Genomic DNA, 25,730 nt, shown 5'->3' with positions numbered 1-25,730 from the left:
TTTATTCTTAATCTTTGACTATGTGAAATGAATGTGAAGCAGGGCAGCTATAATCTTATCTATCATGATTCATGACTAGTATAACTTTTCTGTACTACGAGATCCCGAAAGAAAACATTTCAACGACGGGACATCAGTACAAAAGAATAAGATCATTGGGACTAATCGATGCACTCCCACCGCTGGGAGCAGATCCAATGAACACTTTGAGAGAAATGAGATGTAATCCATAGTCATAGTCCTCAAGTATTGATGATACAGGCTTTTAAGAACATTAAACTTTAATAATTGACTTTAAGTACATATTTAAGTACGAAGACATATCACGGCTTCGAAAATTGGAAGCGAGTGTCTTCAACTCGAACCCGGTCTTCTAGGACGAAAATTACATTCGACCCTCGTAATACTTTTTAAATATCTGTTTTTATACAACAGAAACAGGGAACGAGTTTGCCACCCACCTGCTTAAAGGTCACTGCCGCACGGACATCTGTAGTGACTATAAATAGGACAGAAGTCCTGCCTGCGGTCAAATACAGGCTTGCATTGTAAATTGTGAATATCCGTTATAGGTAATAATGGCAGTGTCACATACAGACATACAGTCGTTCAAAAAATTTCTTAGTAGTATTAAGACCACTATTACCAGTGACGAAAGGGTTCTATTTTATGTAGAGATATCCATGGGTGTCACATTGCTAATGGCATCTATATTATAAGTGATAAAAATTTTGTCATATTATTGTTTATAATATAAAATACCATCAGTAGTCAGACAAATATATTAGGCATGTGAAAGTAAAATAGTAAATCACAGTAATAAGAACTAACGATATCTTTATAGCTTAATCCGATTAAATGGGACGGCAGCGTGACTTTAATCCGATTTTAATCAGATAAGCCCCGCACGTTTTGCCAAACTAAACTTTTAATTATCGAATTTGTTACATCTACTGTTATTACTGTTAAAAATAATCCTGTAAAATACATTGCTGTTATCTAACGACGATCTTCCTTGAAAAATATATTATTAAAATCCATATAACCCTTGTGCTATTTTAACGGCCACTAACGATTACGCCAATGTAATGATTAAAATATATTTTTATATGAATTCAATACTAATTAATGACTTGATATCATAAACTAAACATTTTAAAATATTTATTCCATTAAAAATATTGCGATCTGACGCCCTGATTTATTCCTTTCTTATTCGTAGTGTAGCTACTGACCAATAGATAGCGCTGTTATCCAATAATAACGATGCCCAGAGTTGTTATTGTTTTTATCCGTGATTCATTGATATATTCGAATCTGAAATGTCTACTTGTTCGAGGATTAACTTTTCTAATCATATTGTATTAACTGGCATTATTCAAATAAATTGAGTTCAAAATTTAAGGCAGAATATCAAAAACGTACAAAATCATTCACGCGAAAGAAAAACATAATTTAAAAAAGCAACTGTCAGATTGAAGTTGATATTTTCTGTTTCTGTAAACAATTTGTATTTTTGTTTCCGATATTTGGATTTCAAATGCAACATCGGTAATTCGTAACATTTCACACGTAGTGCCCCTGTGTCCCCTTTTAGATGACTCTTGGACGTAAATACCAGAATTCTTCCGGGTAAATGGCTTGGGTACTGCTTAGCGGAGCATGAAGTGGGTGAGGACGATCTAAGTAGCATTGATTTTTACCTATTTATAGGAATGCTGGGGATGCTCGTAAGGTCTATGCTGGCCAGTCGAAGGTCGGCACTCTCTCGGGTTGCTCCTCTTCAGTAAGTGCTCGGCGACTAACCTGCTTCTGACTCATCCTTGCCTTAAGCGACTTACGTGAGCTGGTTTCTTGATGTGGTATGAGCATGTTACCGCATTTTTTCGACCTATTAAGCCTTCCTATGCCTATTGAGTAACTGTCTCGTAGTTATTGCATACTGAATTTCCGCCTATTAAAGCCTAGGCCTTCTAATTTACTTACTTCTAGTACTATTTAGTTATGTGATTAGTGTTTATAGTTGAAATGTTTTTTTATAAGTACTGCATGGTAATCTCACCTACATAATGCTGCTGATTAATCAAAATGAATAACACAGGATGACTTATATCCAAATAAGTCATACTGAGAAATAATTTGTCCTGTTAGTTGTTGATAGAGATAGTTATCATAGACAGATGTAATAGTTCTAAAGCAATGTTGTGTATGTGAGTTATCAATTTTTGTTAATTTGAATATGATGTAAGAAAGGTAAGATACTACTTAAATAATTGCATGAACACAATATAAATCATTAAAAAATATTATTTACTGGATCAATCTGGATCCCACATCCCAAAGAATATTAGTCATAGAGACCAAAATTAAATAAATATTATATACAGTAGAGCGTCGATTATCCGAACTAATTGGGGGACGTGGGTGTTCGGAAAACCGGTATTTTCGGATAATCGAACTAATGTACATATATATTGATTCAGTCATACAAATTTACGTACAGTTAAATGAAAACCATATAATTTACATTTATGAATATCTTTAATGACAAATAGGAAATAAACAAAAAAAAAGTGCAGACAATCTTGTAGTCAAACTAGTGTTTACTAATTAAAATTAACGCTTAAAAAAATCTTGAATCTTCGTCTGCCGAAGCAAGCCTACCCGCTTACGAGAGGCTAGATCACATACTTTTTTGAGAACAGATATTTGATACTGGTCGCTCTCGGCCTGTGTTTCAAACCAGCGCAAGGCAATATCTAAGCAAGTAAACGCTTCAGAAGCAAGGGACAGAAGAATACAGCATCATCTAAATTCGTGTTTGAGGCAAGCTTCATCGTTTTACGACTCGAGGATCCGTCAGAAGAATCGAGCTGGGATATAAAGTTACTTATGCTCGTCTTTTGTTTTTTTATATCCGTAATGGTAGACTTACCAACTTTGTATTCAATAGATAACTTGGTTGCAGATTCGCCTTCTTCCAACCGTTTATTAATCTCGTATTTATCTTTCATAGAAAGGACAACACGCTTACGTTTAGGCATTTCAAAGAAAGAGTTTACTTTCACGCGGAAAAATTTTGTTTATCGACTAGCAGTTACTAGGACGTACAATAACGAAGTGAACAAGTCGCGACAAGTGTACGAAAACTGACGCGCGGGCGGACAGTGGTGTGACCCGCGCGTACTATGTTCGGATAAGCGGTCGTTCGGTTGAGCGACGTTCGGATAATCGACGCTCCACTGTATATGTTTAAGATTAGTCTCGTAGTAGTGGGAGTAGGGGGTAGTAGTCTCGTAGTAGGGGGAAACCTTCAAAAGGTACCCTATGCTGTGGGAGCGGCACGGGGTTATGTGGGATTCTTACCGCACTAAAACCCCCCCGGTGGCCGTCCTCGGCGCTGCGTAGAGGACTCCGGGATCTCCAACGGAACGCAACCAGAGTCCACTTGGCGCGTTGCCCCGTCGGGCTCCGCCCAGGTGAGCTTGAAACTCACCACACCATCTGGTGTTCACGACGGTATGCGACCACACATACCGCCGTCCATCCCGGGGTCGCTGGCCGGGCGGTTCGAGCTCCCACTCTTGCTGTCCGCAACCCCGGAAGCCCCCTTTTACTCGCCTTTTACGACAGGCAGGGGATACCGTAGCCCTATTCTGGTCCCGGAACTACAGGGACAAGTTTATTTCACCTACTTACGACATATGGCGACGCGCATGCGGAGCAGTCACCAAAACCAAACTAGTCTGAGGCGCAGAGGGTCCCTGGTTCGATTCCTGAATAAACTTATGTTTATGGGTCTGGGTGTATGTGTATTTGTCTCTGTGTGTGTCCATAGAACCCACAATACAGGAATTCCAGCTCGGAGGCAGTGAGTGTAGAAAGTGTTTTATTTATTTTTATGTTCCATGTCTTCTTCTTGTCTTCACATTGTCTGTATTGGAAAATTAAGACTGTTATTAATAATTAATTACACAATTTTCCTCATATGCAATGTTTGTTCAAATTATGACATTTCAATATTGTCTTATGTTTTGCAAGAAATTACTTAGATGTGATTGAAATGGCTTTTAACAAACCCTGTTTCACATTAACTTTGGACAAATAATTATCATATGCTGCTAAAACGTACGACGTCTAATCTTTGGTAGGCAGTGTGTTTGAAAAATTGCTTATTAATTATGGGCATCAATCTGCATAAATTTTACACATAGCTGTTTTTGATGTTCAAGGCAATAATTGAGCCAATATGAGGAAACGCTTATAGGTCATTTATTTGAAATTATTTTTCATCATCACCATGATTTTTTTTAAATGTCTCGGGTATGCAGGTTTCTTCACAATGTTTTTCTTCACCGATTAAGCAAGCCACATAACTTCGAAAAATCTGAAGTGCGTGCTTCGGACCCTACAATAAAGAGGCTGTGTTTTAGGCTATCACTGCTATAGCTGCTGAGATTGATTTATAAATTGTGTTAACTCTGCATGAACACAGTATCTACATATGTATGTGTCATCATACAAATTAAAATCCTCAGATATCACTCTCCGACATGATTGAGCCACCCGACTATGAGGAGGTGTGTGAGCGGCTGATGGGGGAGAACGACCCCCTGGCATACCCCGCCAACGACATCGAGCTGCTAACGGTGCCGCGACGTATACGCACGCTGCAACATGTGCTGCCTGATGAGGACTTGTAAGAATATTGCTGCATTTAAAGCAGGATTTCGTTTTTTTTTGTTTTTTTGTCTAAAAGTACCTATTTCAAGTTATGGACTGTCATACTATTTTGTGAAACTTAAACCCTCTGTAGTTCCACCGGCTATTTCTGCCTCATAACAGCTGTGTTAAGTGTTGCTATGTTCTAATTTGGAGGGTGGGGTAAGGGAGACATACTTATCCAAGTCAATCCTGCATAGCCCTCAGGGGCGCATTTGTGAGCGACCTCAGTTAGTTATATCTAACCCTGGGGTTGATTACAGATCTAAAGAGCGGCATTAGCCACTTACCATCAGGTGGACTGCATGCTCGTCTGCTACTCCTATATTATAATGACTTCACCAGATCAAAAGCGCCGATGTTCGTGCGCGACTGCATCTCGTGCTACACGGCGGACTACACTGTGGTGGACTACAAGTACCGCGCGTACTCGGGCTCCTCGTGTACGCGCGAGCGGCTCAACGAGCGCATCGAGCGGCTGCTGGCGGCGCCCCCGCACCAGTACGAGGTCGATGTGGAGCCCCATGCCGTGTCTACTGAGGAGTTGTCGTCGCAACAGGTGAGTTGTTAAATAGTAATAACAATAAAAATCATTGATATGGTTGAAGTAGATAGTCCTACAATTGAGGGGCAATAAACACAGTTTTGTAAACAATTTCGGGTAGAAACCCTGTTTTATATATAGTTGGTTATAAATGTCCATGGCCATCAGGTGGACTGAAAACTCTCTTGCTGTATTAACCTTATCTATTGATAATTATATTATTATATAATTATCACACTAGTTATATGGAGATACTGATATTAAACTACTATAAATGTTTCAATAAGACAGAAAAATTGCTTTTGTCTCTGGATTTCTGCAATTCTTTCTTCATAGACCAAAAGTCTACTCACCATATGATGAGAGTCTTAAAGTACTACAATAAAGTGTCATTTTTCCTTTTAACACAATATTTTTTCTATAAAATCCGACCAGTACTTAAATATAAATTGTAGCTTACATTGAATTACGATATTTGATATTTTAAAAATCCTTATGCGGTTTAGTAAAGTGTAATATTTATTAAGACTTCATATGGTTTTTGTGCAGTTTGAATCCCAGCCATCCAGCGGTCGTCAATCAGTGGCCTCGATATCGTCGTCCTCGTCCTGCAACGAGACCCTCACGCCGCGCGGCTCGTGGGCCAGCCTGGACCTGCGCAGCTCTTCCTCAGATCCGCTGTTACCGGACCTATTCGAGAAGAAACCTACAGAACAGATTGATGCTATTAATGAAGCTAGGCGGTTAGTGTTAAGAAAATTTTACTAAGTTCAGTGATCATTGCAAGTTGTAAGAAATGAAGCCAACTATTTTTTTACATAAATGTATGGTCATATAATCATATAATCATAAGGGGTTATAGTTACACCCCATTGAATTAATTTTGGTCCTTAGAGAACATCTACGAGTACTCTACCCCTCACATATTGTACATAATTAATTGTATAAAAATTTTTAAATTATTAAATATTGTACTAAATGAAATGATATTATATTTTGGTTTTAATATAATTTATTTTGTATTTTTTCGAAATGTTGTATCACACAGAATGGAGAACCGCCAAGCAGATCTCCTAGGTCTCTACACTCCTTACCTGGATGAAGAAGAAGCTGTAGAGAGGAGACTGGCTGCGGAGATGCCCTGTGAACTGATGGGCCACAGGATTATGGTGGTGTGTCACCAACTCAAGTAAGAAAATCTATGATAAACATTCTATAGCATAATTTATGTACTGTCTTGTTTGATTACCATTCATTAAGTGTACATAATAAAATATCATGTAGTTTGAACTAAGATTTTTGTTTCATTAATCAAAGTAGTGTTTACTATCTACTAAGATCAGCTGTGAACCGTAGTTCTAAATTAATTAGGTCTCAAATGCTCGTAAGTAGGAACATTTGTATGCATTAAAGCCACAACACAGTAATATTTGAAACTTGTAATAAGAAACAAAATAGATGCGGTCAGCAAAAACAAAAAATCTCTCACCTCTTGTATGTATAGTCCAAAACTAAATTTGCAATCAAACCTTCAGATTGGAGCTGGACGTGGAACCGCTGTTCGCGTCGATGGCGCTCTACGACGCCAAAGAGAAAAAGAAGCTCTCGGAGAACTTCTACTTCAACTTAAACTCGGAGTGCACCCGTCAGATGCTAGCAGCGCATGTCCCTCATGCTGATCTGTCGACACTGAGCCGCAGTGCCGTGTTTGATGTTCTTAACCCCTCACCTGATGTGTTTCTGGTTGTGAGGGTCGAGAAGGTGCTGCAAGGGGATGTTAATGAGTGTGTCGAGCCGTATATTAAGGATGATAAGGTTAGTTTTTGTTTTATATTTAAAGAAATCAATGTTTTTTGGATAGTGATGTGATGTGATAATACCAACTCCTAACAAGTGTTAAATGGAAAAAGTAGGTTAACACACTATAATCGAATACATGGAAACTAAAAAGTAAGTTAACTTATTAGTAGTAGTAAAAAGTATAAGAAGTAATAAGAAACTAAAAGTAAAGTAAATTATCAATCAGCATTTTATTATGTCATATGTCTATGTTATATTATGAAAATAGACAACTAAGGAGCAAAGCATGCATCACGTGATTCATAAGGTTATTCAAGGTGATGAGTCTTTTCTTAGCACCTTTTGTCAAAATAACTACCAATAGAAAACAGCATTAACAATCATTATAGAAAATATAAAATATTACATTTTACGTATTAAGTAGATACTTACTAAATATACTAACTATTTTTTTTATATAAAGGTAGAGGCAAGGTATAATATAATACTTATTGCATGTCCGCGTGTACGCAGAACCGCGAGAAGGTCCGTGCGGGCGCGGCGGCGGCGTGCGCGCGGCTGGGGCGCTTCCGCATGCCGCTGGCGTGGAGCGCCGTGGCGCTGCTGGGCGTGCTGGCCGCGCCGCAGGACCCGCCCGCGCAGCCGCAGGACGCGCCCACGCCCAACACCAACAGCCTCGGTAACCGACACCACTGCCTTTTGCACAACACCAACAGCCTCGGTAACTGACAACCCTGCCTTTTGCACACCACCAATATTCTGGGTAACTGATAACACTGCTTATTGACCATAAACATGTATCAATGTCTATGGTTTTAACCAACTTGGTGTTGACCAAAACTGAATAACCTCCGCCATCACGTCTGCTGTCATTACCAGTCGTTCTAATAACACTATCAACACCTTGATTAACACCATTAATAGAACAATCAACAAAAGGACTGATTGATCAATAAATAAATGTTTAAATAACATCATCACCTTCATCTACACCACAAATACTAGCATACAACTACAATACATAACACTATCAACATTATCTTTCATCTACAATACTTATGCTAGCATAACTATTACCTACAATCAATTACACTTTAATTCACTTTGAAATCACTATCAATATTTTTGTCAAGATTATCTTCAATACCAAACTAAGACAAAAACCACCATATTTCACGTTCTCCTAACTCCTCAGACCGCAAAGCGTCCTCCAGCAGCCTGGAGCAGCTGAGACGCCGGGCGGGTGAAGTGGGCGGCTCCCTCACGCGCAAGGGCTCCATCGAGCGCCGCGCCACGCCGCAGCAGCAGGCCGACGATATCGCTACTCAGCTGGATACCTTCAAACCTATTGTTATTACTGTTACTAGCTTTTTTAAACAGGTATGTGGTTATAAAGTTATTAAAGATTCATTATTATGATTTAGAAACATTTTAAAGTTGCAATATTTTTAGATGTTTTTGTATTGAATTGCATCTTTAGTGGTTCGACTGTGGCAGCATCACTGTCTTAAATATTCCTGCCTATTAATAACGCTTTTAATTGCTGCTAAAAAGAGAACAATTTGTCAAGTAAATGCTAGGTAGTGTAACTTTAAGCCTGTCCAAAAAATAGTATTGATATTTGTTAAAAATCGTATGGATAAATTTTGTAAAATCGAAAAAAAAAACATTGTTTACAGGAAACAGATAAACTACGGGATGAAGACCTATACAAATTCCTAGCGGAGATCAAGAGACCTAGCTCAGCCCCCCGGAAATTGAAATGCATCCCTGGTACCCTGAAGATCGAAGTATCACCTTGCCCTGAAGAGATCAAGAATGGGCTCACTCCGGAGCTTGCTAAACTAGCGCCTTACAATGGTAAGTTTAATATTCATAAATTTTAAATTATTTTTTCACCTTGAATTTATGAAATAAAAGTATTTTTATGAGACTAGTAAGGTCCTCTTAAGTTATTTTATAAACCCATATAGCCCCGTATTTGGGTCTGCGTTCCGTGTCAGAATTGAAAGTGGTAAAAAAATGAAATTCCTGCTACAATCGCGGAATAGTTGTCACCTTAGTAATGGACGCGTTAAATTTCGCTGCAAACATTAATGTTCCAGACTAGGTCTAATCAAAATACCTTTCATTTCTTATCGCTAAGAAATTCCGGATTTTGACAAAGATTTTTCCGGCCATTTTTTCCATGAACTTGTACTAAAGTTTGAGTCAGTTTTTATATAAAATTTGTCAGTAAGTCAGTGACCGTACATATGGTTGGTTGTTCGTCCAGCCGAGGAGAACGTGCGTCCGTGCAAGGAGATCCTGGCGTTCCCGCTGAGCGCGGCGGCGGTGCCGCACCTGCAGTACCGCAACCTGCTGTACCTGGCCGTGCGCGAGGTCAACCTGGCCGCCTGCGCCTCGCGCGCCGCCTCCGCCAGGAACATCACGGTGGGTACAGATCATTATAATGATGATTATATAGATGTATCCGTTTACGGTGATCCCCACAGTGCGCCTGGTGTGCGTCCTAATGAGACTTACAAATTCACTGACTGGTGATAGAAACCTTTGTGGGTTTGTGGACCTATTTTCTTCTTTTAAAAACAGTTTTAAGCGCTGTTGTGTTACAGAAAAGGCGTAGTCCTTAGTTAGTCCAACGTAGTCCTCAGGACTGCAGCCGCCCTAATGTATGATTCATATCAGGTAGGATATGACTCATACCTATTCATACAACACGTGTCGTAGATTAATTAATTTTGAAATTTGCATTTACATCTGAACATGTAACTTCTTGTACAGGTAAAAATCCAGCTGATGTCGGGCGAGGATCAAGCGTCTGCGTTGCCGGCCATCTTTGGCCGCAGCTCGTGCCCGGAATTCAGCACTGAAGCGTACACCACAGTACTGTATCATAACAAGTAAGTTAATCAATTTGCTTTAGTAACTTATTATTTTAATTAAAAAATACAAATCTTTCAAAATTGTTATTACTTAGTTGCAAAGGAGTAATTTCTATGCAACCAGGTCACTAACCTCGTTATTTAATCCTATACAACATTTTCAGAAACCCTTCATTGTACGACGAGATCAAGATAAAGCTGCCAGCAGATCTAGGCGATCAGCATCACTTGCTGTTCACGTTCCTCCACGTGTCGTGCCAGAGAAAGCCGGTGGCTCCCGACCAGGAGAAGAGTGTGGAGACACCCGTAGGATATTCAGTAAGTGAAATGATATATTATGTAAGTAAGGAATTCTTCAAAAACAACGCCTGTATTGTTACGATTGCGAGTAATGTCGCTTTAAACCATAAAAAAATGACAATTGATACAAACTACAGAAAAGGGTATTTGAAGTATATACAGTACATATGCTTATATATTTGGTCATCATTAACCAATCCTTGTTACGTCGATTGGTATCGACACATAGTAATCCTTTATGTAACGCTCTGTACTGTCCGCAGTGGTTGCCGCTGTGCCGCAACGGCAAGCTGACGTGCGGCGAGTGGGCGCTGCCGGTGATGCAGGAGGCGCCGCCGCCCAACTACTCGTACATCTTCCCCGACGTGCAGCTGCCCGGCACGCGCTGGATCGACAACCACCGCCCGCTGCTCTCCCTCGCGCTGGACGCGCACACCACCACGCACCCGCTGGTGAGTGTGTACCCTGCCCCGCTGCAGCTGACCGCACGCGCTGGATCGACAACCACCGCCCGCTGCTCTCCCTCGCGCTGGACGCGCACACCACCACGCACCCGCTGGTGAGTGTGTACCCTGCCCCGCTGCAGCTGACCGCACGCGCTGGATCGACAACCACCGCCCGCTGCTCTCCCTCGCGCTGGACGCGCACACCACCACGCACCCGCTGGTGAGTGTGTACCCTGCCCCGCTGCAGCTGACCGCACGCGCTGGATCGACAACCACCGCCCGCTGCTCTCCCTCGCGCTGGACGCGCACACCACCACGCACCCGCTGGTGAGTGTGTACCCTGCCCCGCTGCAGCTGACCGCACGCGCTGGATCGACAACCACCGCCCGCTGCTCTCCCTCGCGCTGGACGCGCACACCACCACGCACCCGCTGGTGAGTGTGTACCCTGCCCCGCTGCAGCTGACCGCACGCGCTGGATCGACAACCACCGCCCGCTGCTCTCCCTCGCGCTGGACGCGCACACCACCACGCACCCGCTGGTGAGTGTGTACCCTGCCCCGCTGCAGCTGACCGCACGCGCTGGATCGACAACCACCGCCCGCTGCTCTCCCTCGCGCTGGACGCGCACACCACCACGCACCCGCTGGTGAGTGTGTACCCTGCCCCGCTGCAGCTGACCGCACGCGCTGGATCGACAACCACCGCCCGCTGCTCTCCCTCGCGCTGGACGCGCACACCACCACGCACCCGCTGGTGAGTGTGTACCCTGCCCCGCTGCAGCTGACCGCACGCGCTGGATCGACAACCACCGCCCGCTGCTCTCCCTCGCGCTGGACGCGCACACCACCACGCACCCGCTGGTGAGTGTGTACCCTGCCCCGCTGCAGCTGACCGCACGCGCTGGATCGACAACCACCGCCCGCTGCTCTCCCTCGCGCTGGACGCGCACACCACCACGCACCCGCTGGTGAGTGTGTACCCTGCCCCGCTGCAGCTGACCGCACGCGCTGGATCGACAACCACCGCCCGCTGCTCTCCCTCGCGCTGGACGCGCACACCACCACGCACCCGCTGGTGAGTGTGTACCCTGCCCCGCTGCAGCTGACCGCACGCGCTGGATCGACAACCACCGCCCGCTGCTCTCCCTCGCGCTGGACGCGCACACCACCACGCACCCGCTGGTGAGTGTGTACCCTGCCCCGCTGCAGCTGACCGCACGCGCTGGATCGACAACCACCGCCCGCTGCTCTCCCTCGCGCTGGACGCGCACACCACCACGCACCCGCTGGTGAGTGTGTACCCTGCCCCGCTGCAGCTGACCGCACGCGCTGGATCGACAACCACCGCCCGCTGCTCTCCCTCGCGCTGGACGCGCACACCACCACGCACCCGCTGGTGAGTGTGTGGTACATATAAATAAAGCATCCTCTGGAGGCCTCTATAGGTATTGCATCCACTGGTCAGCGTTACTGAGCGTACACGCCCTTCAGTAACTAAAAAAATCACCATCTGATAATTGCTCTACACTCCCTGGCAGCTACTGCGCCTAGTGTATCTTCTGGTACAGTCACCGTAAATATACTAGTACATCCTCAGGGTTGCCGTTACTATACAGCTTTAGACTGTTTCATCATCATCATCATCAACCCATTACTGTCCCACTGCTGGGCACGGGTCTCCTCTCATAATGAGAAGGATTAGGCCATAGTACACCGCGCTGGCCAAGTGCGTATTGGTAGACTTCACATACCTTTGATTTTTTTTTTTTTTTTATAAATCTCTGGTATGCGGGTTTCCTCACGATGTTTTCCTTCACCGTTTAAGCAAGTGATAATTAATTTCTAATACGCACATAAATTTGAATATCAGAGGTGCGTGCCTGGGATTTGAACCTCGGACCCCTCGATCGAGAGGCCGCGTTTCTTAACCACTAGGCTATCACTGCTTTTTAGACTGTTTTATATTCATAAATTATATTCTACAATTTTCATATTTAACACATAAAATGTGTTAACAAAATCATTATTTGTTTTAGGACGGCTACATAGAAAGGTTTGCAATGGCGTGCGAGGCGGTGCAAGAGGGCAACATCCCTCCACGAATTGGACTGGCCAATATGGAGGCTGAACTACGCGCGAGGTAAGATTTGTGCTTATGTTTCAACGGAACGCTCTATTTATATCTAATTTATTCCCTACATTGTAATCTAGAAACAAACACAAAACTCACTATCTTTTAAAAAATTTCATTAAAACAACATAATTTGGAGTCACTCGGTTGAGTCTATTCACTTGCCTTCCTTTACCTACCAAAAAACGAAATTTGTAAATGAGTAGGTAGAAATTGTGAAATATCGATCCTTACTAACAAAATTGGACATATTGATAATGAATACTGACATAAGCTATACACTAATGTGTCATTTATCTCGGTCACAGTATCGCGGAGCTGCCGACGGCGAGCGTGGAGGCGCTGGCGCGCTTCCTGCCGGTGCTGGGCGACAAGCTGCTGCAGCTGCTGGCCTGCGCGCCGCGCCTCGCCGCGCAGCCGCTCAACATCGCGCAGGACGCCTTCACCTGCCTCGCGCACATCTTCACCGACATCACCGTTAGTATAGCACTGGCTTAAGACTCGCGTTCAAACCCAACCATCATGTGAAAATTGTTTTAATAGAACGGAAATATTTTGATAAATAATTTGATAGATAATTTTTATTGATGATAATTTGATAGGTATTTTTACAATATAGGAGTAGCAGACGAGCATGTAGTCCACCTGATGGTAAGTGGCTACTGCCGCCCATGGAGAACTGTAATCAACCCCAGATAGGATTAGATATTCCTACCTGAGGTCGACTACAGATGCGTCATTACCCCTTGAGGACTAAGCGTGAACACCTCGGATAAGTATTTCTTCCTTATCACACCCTTCAAACCAGAACACAGCAGCGTTTGGCACTGCTGTTATGAGGCAAAAATAGGTGTAAACAAAGGATTCTACCACCTTCCAAATTAATAAATAAATAGTTGATTTGATAGATGATTTCATTAATTACCACGGCACTAATGCATCGGTGATGGTATATGCAGGGCATGTGCGAGGGCGCGACGTGCGACGCTCACGGGCGCAGCGGGCTGCTGAGCGCCTACATCCAGTACCAGTGCCGCGTGCCGCGCCCCGCGCTGTCCGACCGCGACGTGGGCCTGCCGCTGCCGCCCCATGGTACGTTGCACATGTCCCTGCCGTTGCTGCCCCACAGTACGTTGCACGCGACCCTGCTGTTGCCGCCGCGCGGTACGTTGCACGCGGCGCACGCGCATGACCGCTGAGCGCCATCCAGTTGCACGTGTCTGTCGATCGGTCTCGCACGTGCCGGGCACGTACAAGTGCGCGACGTGCTGAAGATTATTCGCTCCCTATCCACTCATAAATAAACGGTGGGATACATGAGCACGCGTAATTTCCGGCTCCTCCTAAAAACCTATGCATTAGTAGTGCAAATGACCTCTGTCACTAAAAATACACTGTAATTTAATTTCCCAAATTCGCAAGAAAAGTTCAAAATACGTAATGATTTTAATGAACCATCTGTTGAAATTACTTTCGCAGTGATGACCGACGGCTCATGCAAGATCCTGCACGAGGAACTGGCGTTGCAGTGGGTGGTGGCCAGCGGAGCCACCAGGGACCTCGCCATGCAGAACTCATGGTAACATAATATATACAAATACATTATTTTATAAATATCACTTTTTTACATTTGTGAATGTCTTTAAAACGTGTTATAATGTTATATCTTATTATAACGGTAATAGCAATGCATGACCGTTATGATAATAAATCCAAAAAATAAAGTGCATTTCTCATACATACAATACTTTTGACCATCCTTATATCAGGCTTATGGTTCCACGAATGTCCCCAGGACGCTGTTCGAGCTGATGGTGAAATCGATGGTGGAGTACCTGTACTGGAGCGGCGCGATCGAGGCGCCCCGCAAGGCGCGCTTCCCGGAACAGTTCACGGACGACGTCACCACGCTCGTCACCAACCTCACCGCTGAGATTATCGCCGGGTGAGTTGAAGTTCTTATATGGAATGATATTCCACTCGATCAAAAGGGGGGATGGAGAATAGGTGAAGCGATTGGCGATTAGCATAGTGTTCCAAAAATTTCGTCCGTCGTAGACAAAATATTTTTCTATCGAATGTGTATTAACATACTTATATGTATCGTAATGGGACCACACAAACACGCACCGTGCTTGTCAAAATAATGTATAGGAGAATATATTTTTTTCTGACACATTCAATAGCGTATAGACATAAACGGAGCCTTGTAAGTGTTGTTAATTATCGACGATAACGATTCAAAAAAATAATTTGTTTATGTACTGAAAATTATTTACTGAAAGTGCTTAAGTTTGTGTCCCAAACTACCAGATACGGCAAGAACAGCCGGCTGACGCAGAGCCTGAACAACAGCCTGGCGTTCTTCATGTTCGACCTGCTCAGCATCATGGACCGCGGCTACGTGCTCAACCTCATCCGAGGTTACCACAAGCAGATGTGCGCCAAGATCGCCTCGCTGCCGGACGCCGTGCCGCTCGTGCACTATAAGGTTCACTTGTGTTATTTAACTAGTATTTGGCGTTTATAATTTGGGCTTTGGGTTGTCTTGGTTTAAATAAGTTCAGTGTGTATGAAGCTTTCCTTAATGACCTAATTTCTTAATTTTAATAATTTCACATTTTGAAGGAGACAAGTAAAAATTAGATTTAAAATATTGGTAATACAATTTTCATATGAAATAATGCAATGTTGCAACTCTTCGTTTCTGTCATGAAGTGGAATTATGAGCACTGATTGATTTAGAGACAGGGGGATAAGTATGAGTAGGATTGCAAGCGCTGACAGTTAGTGTGCGTGTTCAGATCTCGTTCCTGCGCATCGTGTGCTCGCACGAGCACTACGTGTCGCTGTGCCTGCCGGCCGGCGCGCCCGCCGCCTCGCGCGCCGCCTCGCCCGCGCCCTCCGCGCGCTCGCACGCCAGCGACGACACGCGCCGCCGCACCGCGCTCTCGCACGAGTTCCGCTCGCGCCACTACCTGGCCGGCCTGCTGCTGGCCGACCTCACCGCCGCGCTGGAGCTGCAGTGAGTACCGCCCTCCAATACGCCTCCGCCGGCCTTGTATAGTCCGCACCAAAATTCAAGTCCGCTCTGAAGTTAATGCGCGCAGATGTCAGAGAGCCAATGCGGTGAAACACAACCATAAGAATATATTCCGTAGCAACAGTAAAAGCACTCTAACGCAGCTATGTACTGCGGGCGAGAGCGCGCAGCGGAGTTTGCCAGAGGGCCGCGCGGGTTTCGTCCCCCGGATATCTACAATTTGCTAATGCGACGCGACTCGTTTCAATATTCAGAGCGGACTAGCAGTTTGGCGGACTCGTATTGACCGCACACGTATTGACCGAATTATATTCCTCAGGAGTCCGGTGCTGCAGTGCGCGGCGGTGAACGCGGTGCTGTCGCTGCTGAGCGCGCACGACGCGGACCCGCGGCTGGCGGCGCCGGAGAACAAGGCCAGAGTTGCTCAGCTGTACCTGCCGCTACTCGACATCGTGCTCGATGCTAGACCGCAGCTGCATCGCGGTTTTGATACTGGGAAGGGTGAGATAACCGAAATATATACTGATCAATAAGCCTTCGAAAGAATTGTCAATATTTTGCTATACTTAAGGCGTACACTAAAACTTGCGTCAGTCGCATACAACCCGCGATGGTGGACTTGGGAGTTGCGAGCAAGCATCCGTCACCTGTCATGCACTAAAGAAATCGTTGCACGCACGCGCACCTATATGGCGCCCTACGTACTGCTTTTCAATACAAACAGACGAACGTGCACCCGCTTTAGTTTCAGTGTACTGTTACGCGGGTCCCTTCACGAGGGTTTTTTAAAAAAGGAAATTTCGAAGACACAAAGAGTTTACTGTTTATTTAATTAATTGAATTATAACAATGAAGTGAAAATACGGAAATTAAAAGACGTGTGGCCGAATTGAATGATTAGATCTGACTCCCCGAGTGAGAGCCCACCTGCCCTTTTATATATTAGATAATGTATGTGCAGCACTAGGCACTGCACTCTAGCTTACATAGGCCGGGCGTAACAACCCCCCGCTTAAGTGAAAACTTACACGGTCGAAGCGTGAAGTTTTCCACAGAAAAGAAAAGAAAAATGGAAATTAATTATCAACTCTTAATCGCGGTCTGAGTTCGATTTCTTCAGGGCTTGATTCGCGAGGATTTGAAGCATTAGAATTTACTTTAAATTTACGAGAAAAGACCACGCATCTTTTATAACAAAAGTAGTATATAAGAAAAATTACAAAAAGTATCCCAAACAAATAAGTAGAAATAGAATAAGGAGTTAGAACAGGAATAGAGTCATTTTCTGAATTTAGTTTCTGTATAGTCTTTAACAAATCATCAGATTTTACATCAATTTGACTTAATCTATGAAAATCTAAATTAGGAAGCTTGGTAACAATTTTATTGAAGTTTAACTTCTTAAATTTATCAAAATTACAACATGAATCATTTATTAAATTGAAATCTGAATGGAAGTGACTAATTTTATACATAGGATGTTTCTTAGTTAGTAATTTTACATTTCCACAATATCCAATACAATCTGGTTTTAAAGTTAAAATACCTGTTCCTGAAATAGTAAATTCTTTAACATCACTTCGGCATTCTACACTTAATTTTGAAGGTTCAGATTGGGTAAACACCCATCGATTGTTATCTAATGACTGCCAAATATTAGTATGACCATATAAAAAGTTAGTTTTACATTGTTTTGGCAGTATTGTTAACACTTTCGTTAATATTTCTGTTTCACAAATAGGATAATCTTGTACATTAAATTCATTAAGATCTTTACAAATATAAATATCGGAATTAATATTTTTACAATTAGAAATATCATTTAAAGTTATATATTTGGATTTATCCTGATTCAGAGCTACAAAGGCAGTTGTAGGAATAATTAATGCATAAGACTTAGAATTAACATCATCATGCGGTACAGGAATTGGAACATTCTTATATAAATCATATTTACTTATCTGAACAAGAGGAATCTTAAGGATAAACATTAATTTATTATCTATAATGTATGTTATTATTTCAGAAAGATTAATTAATACATTTATGTTATCTAATTCCAAGTTTACAACAAATTCTGTGTATTTAGGTAAATATTTTACATTGTTTACCAAATCAGTATATAAATCACGAGGTTGTACAATTGACGGATGCAGAGTATTCGTTTTAGCAAATAATATAGAATTAACAATATCTTCTAATTTATACGATAGACTTAACATAGTAGACTGAAGAACGCTAAATGCACTATGAATAGTAGATTTTAACATAATTGAATTAGAAATAAGCGTTAAATTATTCACATATGAAGATAGATTTTCAAGCATAATGTTTAATTGTTTCTCATTTTTGTTTATCTCGGAAATAGAATTATTAAAATTAGTAATAGCAGATTTAGAAAACATAATATTATCTTTTACCAGATCTAACAGTTTTTGATTACCATGTTTTAAGGTTTGGATAGCGTTATCGTATTTAATAGCATCGTCTTCGTCCATTGTGCCGAATACGTGTTTGAAAATTGTACCGACACCGGAAATCCATGCGGATCTCTTTGATCTAGCAGGAATTAAATGGGAAATAGAATAGTAATCTCTAGTGATCTCATTATACATTGAAACCAGCGGTTGAAAGGAATTTTGACATTCGTAATCTTTTAATGCATCAGTTTGAGTGCAAAGATACTGCGCGGAATCGAGAGCGTTTTTAATGTTATCAACATGAGATTTTATGTAATTTATTTCTATTGGCATTAAAATATGCATATAATCGCTAATTAATTTAACAGAACCTGAGGGATTGAAATAAATTCCTGGACTCTTCGTTATTTGTTCGACGAATTCTTCATATTTGACACCGTGACAATGTAATGCCAGGCTGAAATAGGATAGAAAAATAATAAGGAAACAGCGAAAGGTAAGTAACAAGAATAGAATTACTTACAATTACTTATACGAAATAGTAACTTAAAACTTAAAATCAATATAAGATAGTTAATATTTGGTTTTAACAAACCTTTAAAATGATATAGTAAAATAATAGTAGAATATAAAAGTCAACCTATATTTTAAAGGTTGAATAATGTTTTCCTTTTTTAAGGAAAAAACGATTAAAATGACATTGTTAATAATGAACAATGTAAAGAAACAGTGTAATAAAAATTAATGATTATACCTTAATTAAAGTGTATAAATTGAAATAGCAAAATAAATAGCAGTGTATAATTTGCGTAAAATAGAATTGTATAATTAGAACTTGTATAATTAGAATTTGTATATATATTGAAATTGTATAATATTTAGTCTACATTAATAGCGTCGGTGTTAACATTTGCTCGTTTGACTTGATCATAATGGTGTCTGACGTGACGTCTATTAATGAGAAGGGATAGTGTATTATTTCCATGAATTTTGACTACCTTGAATGGACCTTTCCAAACAGGAGACAGTGACTTACCCTGCCTTGGATGATTTTTAAGGTACACGAAGTCACCAACTTTATAGCGTACAGCACGAGTGCGGGAATCGTAATAATTTTTAGAGATGTCCTTGGATCTACGAATGTTCTCAAGGGCTTTGTTATGAGAATAGTTTAATCTATTCTGGAGCATCTTTACATACTCCGGATAGGTTGTACCAGGTGTTTCATCAAAGAGAGAATTTGGAATAAATGGTTTGTGACCAAACATTAACTCATAAGGAGTATAATGGGTTGTGAAATGGACGGCTGTGTTGTATGCTAACATTGCCGTATAAACATAACGAGGCCAATCAGTTTGGTCATCATTGACATACGACTTTAGGTATTCCTTAAGAGTGGAATGACTCCTCTCTAGGGCACCTTGGGTCTGAGGATGATAAGGAGACGACCAAAGTTGTTTAATTTTTAAGAATTCACAAGTTTTCTTAAATAATTCTGACGTGAAGTTAGTGCCTTGGTCTGTAAGGATCATTTTCGGTATTCCAAAGACCGAGATAAAATGAAGAAGGCACTCACTGGTTTCCTCGGCTGTAGTGCTACGAATAGGATAGGCCATGGAGAATTTAGTAAGGTCATCCTGTAAGGTCAGTATGAATCTGAGTTTAGCTGGTCCTGATTCTGGAAGGGGCCCTACGATATCGAGACTTACACGTTCACAAGGTGTAGTCGAAGTACTAGTAATTTGCATAGGGGCGCGATTAGTCCTTCTAAGGGCTTTATTTTGTTGACAAAGTTCGCAACGTTTAACGTAGGATTCTATATCACTTCGCATTCCTTTCCAATAAAACCTCTCTTTTATTCTGTTATACATTCTGCCCATGCCCACATGACCAGCGATGGGTATGTCGTGATTTTCTTTTAGAATTTTAGGAATTTCCCTCGGAGTTGGATAAATAATAGTATTTCTGTATATTTTAATAATGATATCAGTATTATGGAATAGGAAATTAAGAATATTATAGACTTTAGCATACGAGGGTTTTACGAAAGGATCTCTGAAGTCGGAAATAGCAATTTCTTTGCTGGATTCATGCAAAATGATTAATAACTCATTACGGAGTTGTTTTAAGGATTCGAATAAATCTGGATATGGCACATCATCAAAGTGATGGACTTTACTAAAAAGGAAATAGTAAGATTTAGAACTTGTTTCTAGTTTTAGAAACGAATGCAGTCTCCTTTCTCTATTAAGGAATTCTGCGGTATCACTTTGATTAGCAAGGACTTCTTCAACGTAAGGATTTGATTCATCAAGATCAATAGAAGTAGGTAGAATAATGATTTTAGAATCTGTCGTCAATAAGCTATTCATATATTCATGAATAGTAGTATTAAATTTAGCTCTAGGATTCGACATAGCTTTTAGGAATTCTGAATAAGAATTATCAGAGACATTTGGACTTGGTATATCCAAAGGTAAGTTATTATTAGGACTAGTAGAAGGATTTAGAATATTATCAGAAATAGGAGGAGATGGAATTGGAGTATTATTAAGGTGAGTATTAGGGTTAGATAAGTTTTCATTTTCAGGAATAGCAGGAGGACTTAGAAGTTCATCGAGTGTTGGTAAGTCCAAAGGAGGTGATTCATTATTAGATTCAGCGACGTTTTCAGGAATAGTATCAAGATTAGGTGAACTAGAAGGTAAGTTAACGTTTTCAGGACTAGGAGGAAGAATTGGGAGTTCACCAAGTTCTTGGAGAGGATCTAAGAAAGGTAAGTTCCACTCATTAGGATTCAGCGGGCTATTCAGGAGTTCCATATCGACATGTTCAAGATTCGGAGGATCTTGAGAAGTAGAAGGAAGAGTCGATGGAGACGATTCAGCGGGATTTTGCATATTATTAGGATTAATAATAGGATTAGCACCAGTTCCGATTATATTTACAGGAACAGAAGAATCAGAGGGATAACGAGATAAGGCATCTGCTACAGAGTTAAGTTTGCCTTTTCTGTATATAATCTCATACTCGTATTCTTCGAGCTTGAGTCGCCAACGAATGAGACGGGATCCAGGGTCTTTACATTTAAAGAGCCATTGCAGAGGCTTGTGATCAGTAAGAATAGAGAACCGGTTACCATAAAGGTAAGGGCGGAATGTTTTAGTACCGAAAATTATCGCAAGACATTCTTTTTCTGTGACGCTATAATTGCACTCAGCTTTATTGAGGGTGCGAGAAGCGAAGGCTATAGGGCGGTCTTGTCCTATTGTGCCCTGGGATAGAATGGCGGATATAGCATAATTTGAGGCGTCACAGGTAAGTATGAAGGGTTGAGTGAAATCTGGATATGCTAGTATTGGCGAAGAAATAAGTTTATTCTTTAGGGATTCAAAGGATAACTGTTGGGTATTATCCCATTTAAAAGGAACATCTTTCTTTAATAAACTTGTTAAGGGTCTCGCTAATTTTGAAAAGTCTTGAATGAAACGTCTATAGTAAGAGACGAGACCTAAAAATGATTTAATGTCCTTGGGCGACTTAGGAATTGGAAATTTTATAACTGCTTCTATCTTTTCAGGATTTGGTTTGACACCTTCTTCGGTGATGATGTGACCAAGATAGGCTACTTCTCTTCTAAGGAATTCGCATTTTTCTGGTTGTAATTTAAGATTAAATTCTCTTAACCTTTCGAAAACACATTTAAGATTTTGAATAGCAGATTTTAGATCAAAACCGTAAAGAACTATATCATCTAGATATACGAAACAGCGGGTGCCTTGCAGGCCTGATAGAGCGGTATTCATTAACCGTTGGAAAGTAGAAGGGGCATTTTTAAGCCCAAAAGGCATGCGAGTAAATTGGTAATGACCATGAGGAACAGAGAAAGCGGTTTTAGGTTTATCTTCTTCTTCGACAGGAATTTGATGGAAACCAGAAGAAAGATCTAATGTGGAGAAATATTTACTGGAGCCTAATTGATCAAGGATTTCGTTAATATGAGGAATAGGATAAGTGTCACCTATGGTGATGTCATTGAGCTGGCGAAAATCAATAACAATTCGCCACTTCTTCTCCCCAGAAGCATCTAGTTTCTTGGGGACTACCCAAATAGGGGCAGACCATGGTGATTTGGAAGGCTCAATTATGCCTTGGTCTAACATTTTATTTATTTGTTTTTGGACTTCAGCTTTATGAACTTCAGGAAAGCGATAGGACTTTACGTGAATAGGATTCTCAGAAGTAGTTTTAATAGAATGTTTTATAGCATCAGTGTGAGTTAGGTTGTCATCAGGAAGATGGAATATATCAGAAAAAGAGGAACAGAGGTCATAAAGAGCATCAATCTCTTCAGAATTTAGATGTGTGACTCGTAGTTGTTTTAGGACTTCTCGAGTTCGATGATAACTATTAGAATATTGGACATTGTTTACAGGATATTGAATTTTATCATCGTTATTAATAATATTGGAAGATTGAGAGTCGTCACACGGAATAAGAGTTACATTTAAATTAGAATTAAGCGATATAGCAGATTCAGCAGTATTAACTACTGTAAGGTTAACCCTATTATTGGTTTTTACCTTAACGAGACAATTCGCAATTAAAAGATCTTTGAATTGATTTTGATTTAGCACGAGTCCTTCTTTAATATCAGGATTGGAAACAGAGCATTCGATAACCATTTCGGTTCTTGCAGGAATAGTATAAGTAGGCTCATTGAACAGAAGTTTAATGTTTGTTTTATCGATTCTCAATCGATTTTGGTTATAGTCTATATTACAACCGAATAGATTTAGTAAGTCTGTGCCGATTATACCATCATATGGAAGATCGATATCATCTATTACATGAAATTTGTGTGATATAGTTTTATTAGAAATATCGCAGATTTTTAATTTTAATGGAAAGTGACCGGATGTTTTTGTAGTACATTTTACAGGATCTATACCTTTTAAATTTATTCTTTCTTTAGTTAGTTTCGGCGGATTTTGAATAGAACAGGATTTAATTAAGCTAACAACGGATCCAGAGTCTATTAATAAGGATAATGGAATATCAGACACAGAGGAATAAACAAGAATATGTGGAAGCAGAATTTTCTGAGGATTAGTTTTAATTTCGTATACTTTGTTTTCTGTTTCAGGTTCAGGAGCGGATACGGCGGATACGGCGGACTCAGAGGATACGGCGGACTCAGAGGACACAGCGGATACAGCGGATTCAGAGGATACAGTGGATACGGCGGATACGGCGGACTCAGAGGATACGGCGGACTCAGAGGACACAGCGGATACAGCGGATTCAGAGGATACAGTGGATACGGCGGATACAGCGGATTCAGAGGTTACGGCGGATTCAGCGGATACAGAGGATACAGCGTTTGCAGTCGATGCTGCAGATACAGTGGATACAGCGATTGCAGACGGGGCTGCAGATACAGTGGATACAGCGGTTGCAGACGGTGCTGCAGATACAGTGGATACAGCGATTGCAGACGATGCTGCAGATACAGTGGATACAGCGATTGCAGACGGGGCTGCAGATACAGTGGATACAGAGGATACAGCGGATGCAGTCGGTACTGCGGATACAGCGGGTGCAGTCGGTACTGCGGATACAGCGGATGCAGTCGGTACTGCGGATACAGCGGATACAGCGGATACAGCGGATTTACAGGCGTCGATTTTAAGATTAGACTGGTGTCTCGCACGACACCGACGCGAGACTTGATTTAGTTTTTTGGAATGTCGACTTCGTCACGGCCATAGTCGTTTGTCTCATCTTCAGCCACAAAGTTAACACGCGGTTGTGGTCTGTATGAACTGGTTGATGGACGATTACGGTTATTAAAATATTCCCGTTTGCGGCATTGGTCAATAGTGTGACCTATATTTTTGCAATACCTACAAATTAATTTTTGATTGTTATTATTGTTATTCTGAAATTTGGAAACGGGAGGCCGTCGGAACGAAGTTTGTTCTGAACCTCTTGATTGTTGCTGCTGCTGTCGATTGAACGTAGATTGCATTATGCGTTCTTCACCTATGGCGATGCTTATTGCCTGTCCTAAGTTTTTGGGTGATTTACACCGCAAAATTAATGATAAATTGGGTTTAAGGCCCATAATGAAATGATGTAGGGCTAGGTCTTCCATAGCCGCGTTGCGACCTAACACTTCAGAATGTTTATAATTTGACAAAGAAATTTCAGTTAACAATTGTGATAGACAAGTTTCAATTTTAAGTGAATATTGACTTACCGATTCATGCTGGCCTTGCCTGCTCTCTTGTAAATTAGTAAGTAGGTGGGAATAATGTTTCCTATCGGAAAACTGAGATTTTAGAAAATCCCTTAATTGTTCCCAGTTTTGGAATTCTTTAATTGAGCAGGCAAGCTCAGCCTTTCCTTCAAGTTGGCATAATATATATTTTAATAGAATTGGTTTCTGCACATCTGACGCTAGTTCGATTGCGTTGTTGCAATTTATTATGAAGGAATTGAGACATTCCCGATTGCCATCATATGGCTTAATGAATTTGAACAGTGTGTTTACGTCCATATCGAATTTATTTTTTGAACGAGTGACTCTAGGTAAGATTGGAGACTTTTCACTTTCAGCAGTATTTTCAGAATTATCTGTTTGAAGTTCACTTTTTGACATACTATGATGTTACGAATGAATAGTATATTTTTTTTTTTGCAACAACGAAATCGAAAGAAAAAACAAAATTATACACACACATACAAGTACACAATAGGATTTAGTTAAAGACTTACAGGAACACGGCGATAAGGCGTACTTGCATGGCGACGCGATGTCTAGATGTTGACACAGCGGAATTCGGTGTTATCTGAACCGAACGTAGTCTAGGAGACGGTGACGGGAACAGAGACGATTTAGTATGCGGTATTACGTTTTTCTTTCCAGGAACAGCGGCGACGACTTCTAGCAGAGAACGGCGTAGAACAGCACAGAACAGCGGAGAACGACGGAGAACAGCGGAGAACAGCAGAGAACGGCGTAGAACAGCACGGAACAGCGGAGAACAGCGGAGAACGGCGTAGAACAGCACGGAACAGCGGAGAACGACGGAGAACAGCGGAGACACGATGTTGTAGAGATTCAGCGGAGAACAATGGAGTCAGAAGATACAGAGAGGATATTCGTGGCCACAACGATATGGAATGTCACTTTGTTTCCACTTCACTTTTGTTCACTTTTACACTTTCACTTTCGCGGAGACGAACCCGGGGATAGATTTGATATCCCTTTACGCTGCCACCAATGTTACGCGGGTCCCTTCACGAGGGTTTTTTAAAAAAGGAAATTTCGAAGACACAAAGAGTTTACTGTTTATTTAATTAATTGAATTATAACAATGAAGTGAAAATACGGAAATTAAAAGACGTGTGGCCGAATTGAATGATTAGATCT

General features: G+C 41.4%; 1 protein-coding gene across 1 annotated transcript in view; it reads left to right on the top strand.

The window, feature by feature from the left end:
- The first annotated feature begins 1,425 nt into the window (after positions 1-1,425).
- Zir (dedicator of cytokinesis) overlaps positions 1,426-25,730 on the top strand; it is a 36,264-nt gene continuing 11,959 nt past the window's right edge. The window contains exons 1-22 of the mRNA XM_073080229.1: positions 1,426-1,632; positions 1,714-1,786; positions 4,539-4,699; positions 5,068-5,281; positions 5,816-6,009; positions 6,315-6,455; positions 6,802-7,081; positions 7,580-7,787; positions 8,262-8,446; positions 8,746-8,926; positions 9,342-9,499; positions 9,851-9,969; positions 10,116-10,269; positions 10,515-10,703; positions 12,735-12,838; positions 13,138-13,306; positions 13,789-13,921; positions 14,309-14,408; positions 14,625-14,774; positions 15,143-15,320; positions 15,634-15,854; positions 16,192-16,373. Of these exons, the coding sequence (XP_072936330.1) occupies positions 1,598-1,632; positions 1,714-1,786; positions 4,539-4,699; positions 5,068-5,281; positions 5,816-6,009; positions 6,315-6,455; positions 6,802-7,081; positions 7,580-7,787; positions 8,262-8,446; positions 8,746-8,926; positions 9,342-9,499; positions 9,851-9,969; positions 10,116-10,269; positions 10,515-10,703; positions 12,735-12,838; positions 13,138-13,306; positions 13,789-13,921; positions 14,309-14,408; positions 14,625-14,774; positions 15,143-15,320; positions 15,634-15,854; positions 16,192-16,373 (3,529 nt within the window). The 5' untranslated portion in view covers positions 1,426-1,597. The remainder of the gene's footprint in view (positions 1,633-1,713; positions 1,787-4,538; positions 4,700-5,067; positions 5,282-5,815; positions 6,010-6,314; positions 6,456-6,801; positions 7,082-7,579; positions 7,788-8,261; positions 8,447-8,745; positions 8,927-9,341; positions 9,500-9,850; positions 9,970-10,115; positions 10,270-10,514; positions 10,704-12,734; positions 12,839-13,137; positions 13,307-13,788; positions 13,922-14,308; positions 14,409-14,624; positions 14,775-15,142; positions 15,321-15,633; positions 15,855-16,191; positions 16,374-25,730) is intronic.

The sequence above is a fragment of the Epargyreus clarus genome, unplaced genomic scaffold (assembly GCF_041222505.1).
Source record: "Epargyreus clarus isolate Ecla_fem2 unplaced genomic scaffold, WU_Ecla_fem_2.2 ptg000015l, whole genome shotgun sequence".
Taxonomy (NCBI): Eukaryota; Metazoa; Arthropoda; class Insecta; order Lepidoptera; family Hesperiidae; genus Epargyreus; species Epargyreus clarus.
Note: the sequence above shows the minus strand (reverse complement) of the source record. Positions and strands in the feature narration are given on the sequence as shown.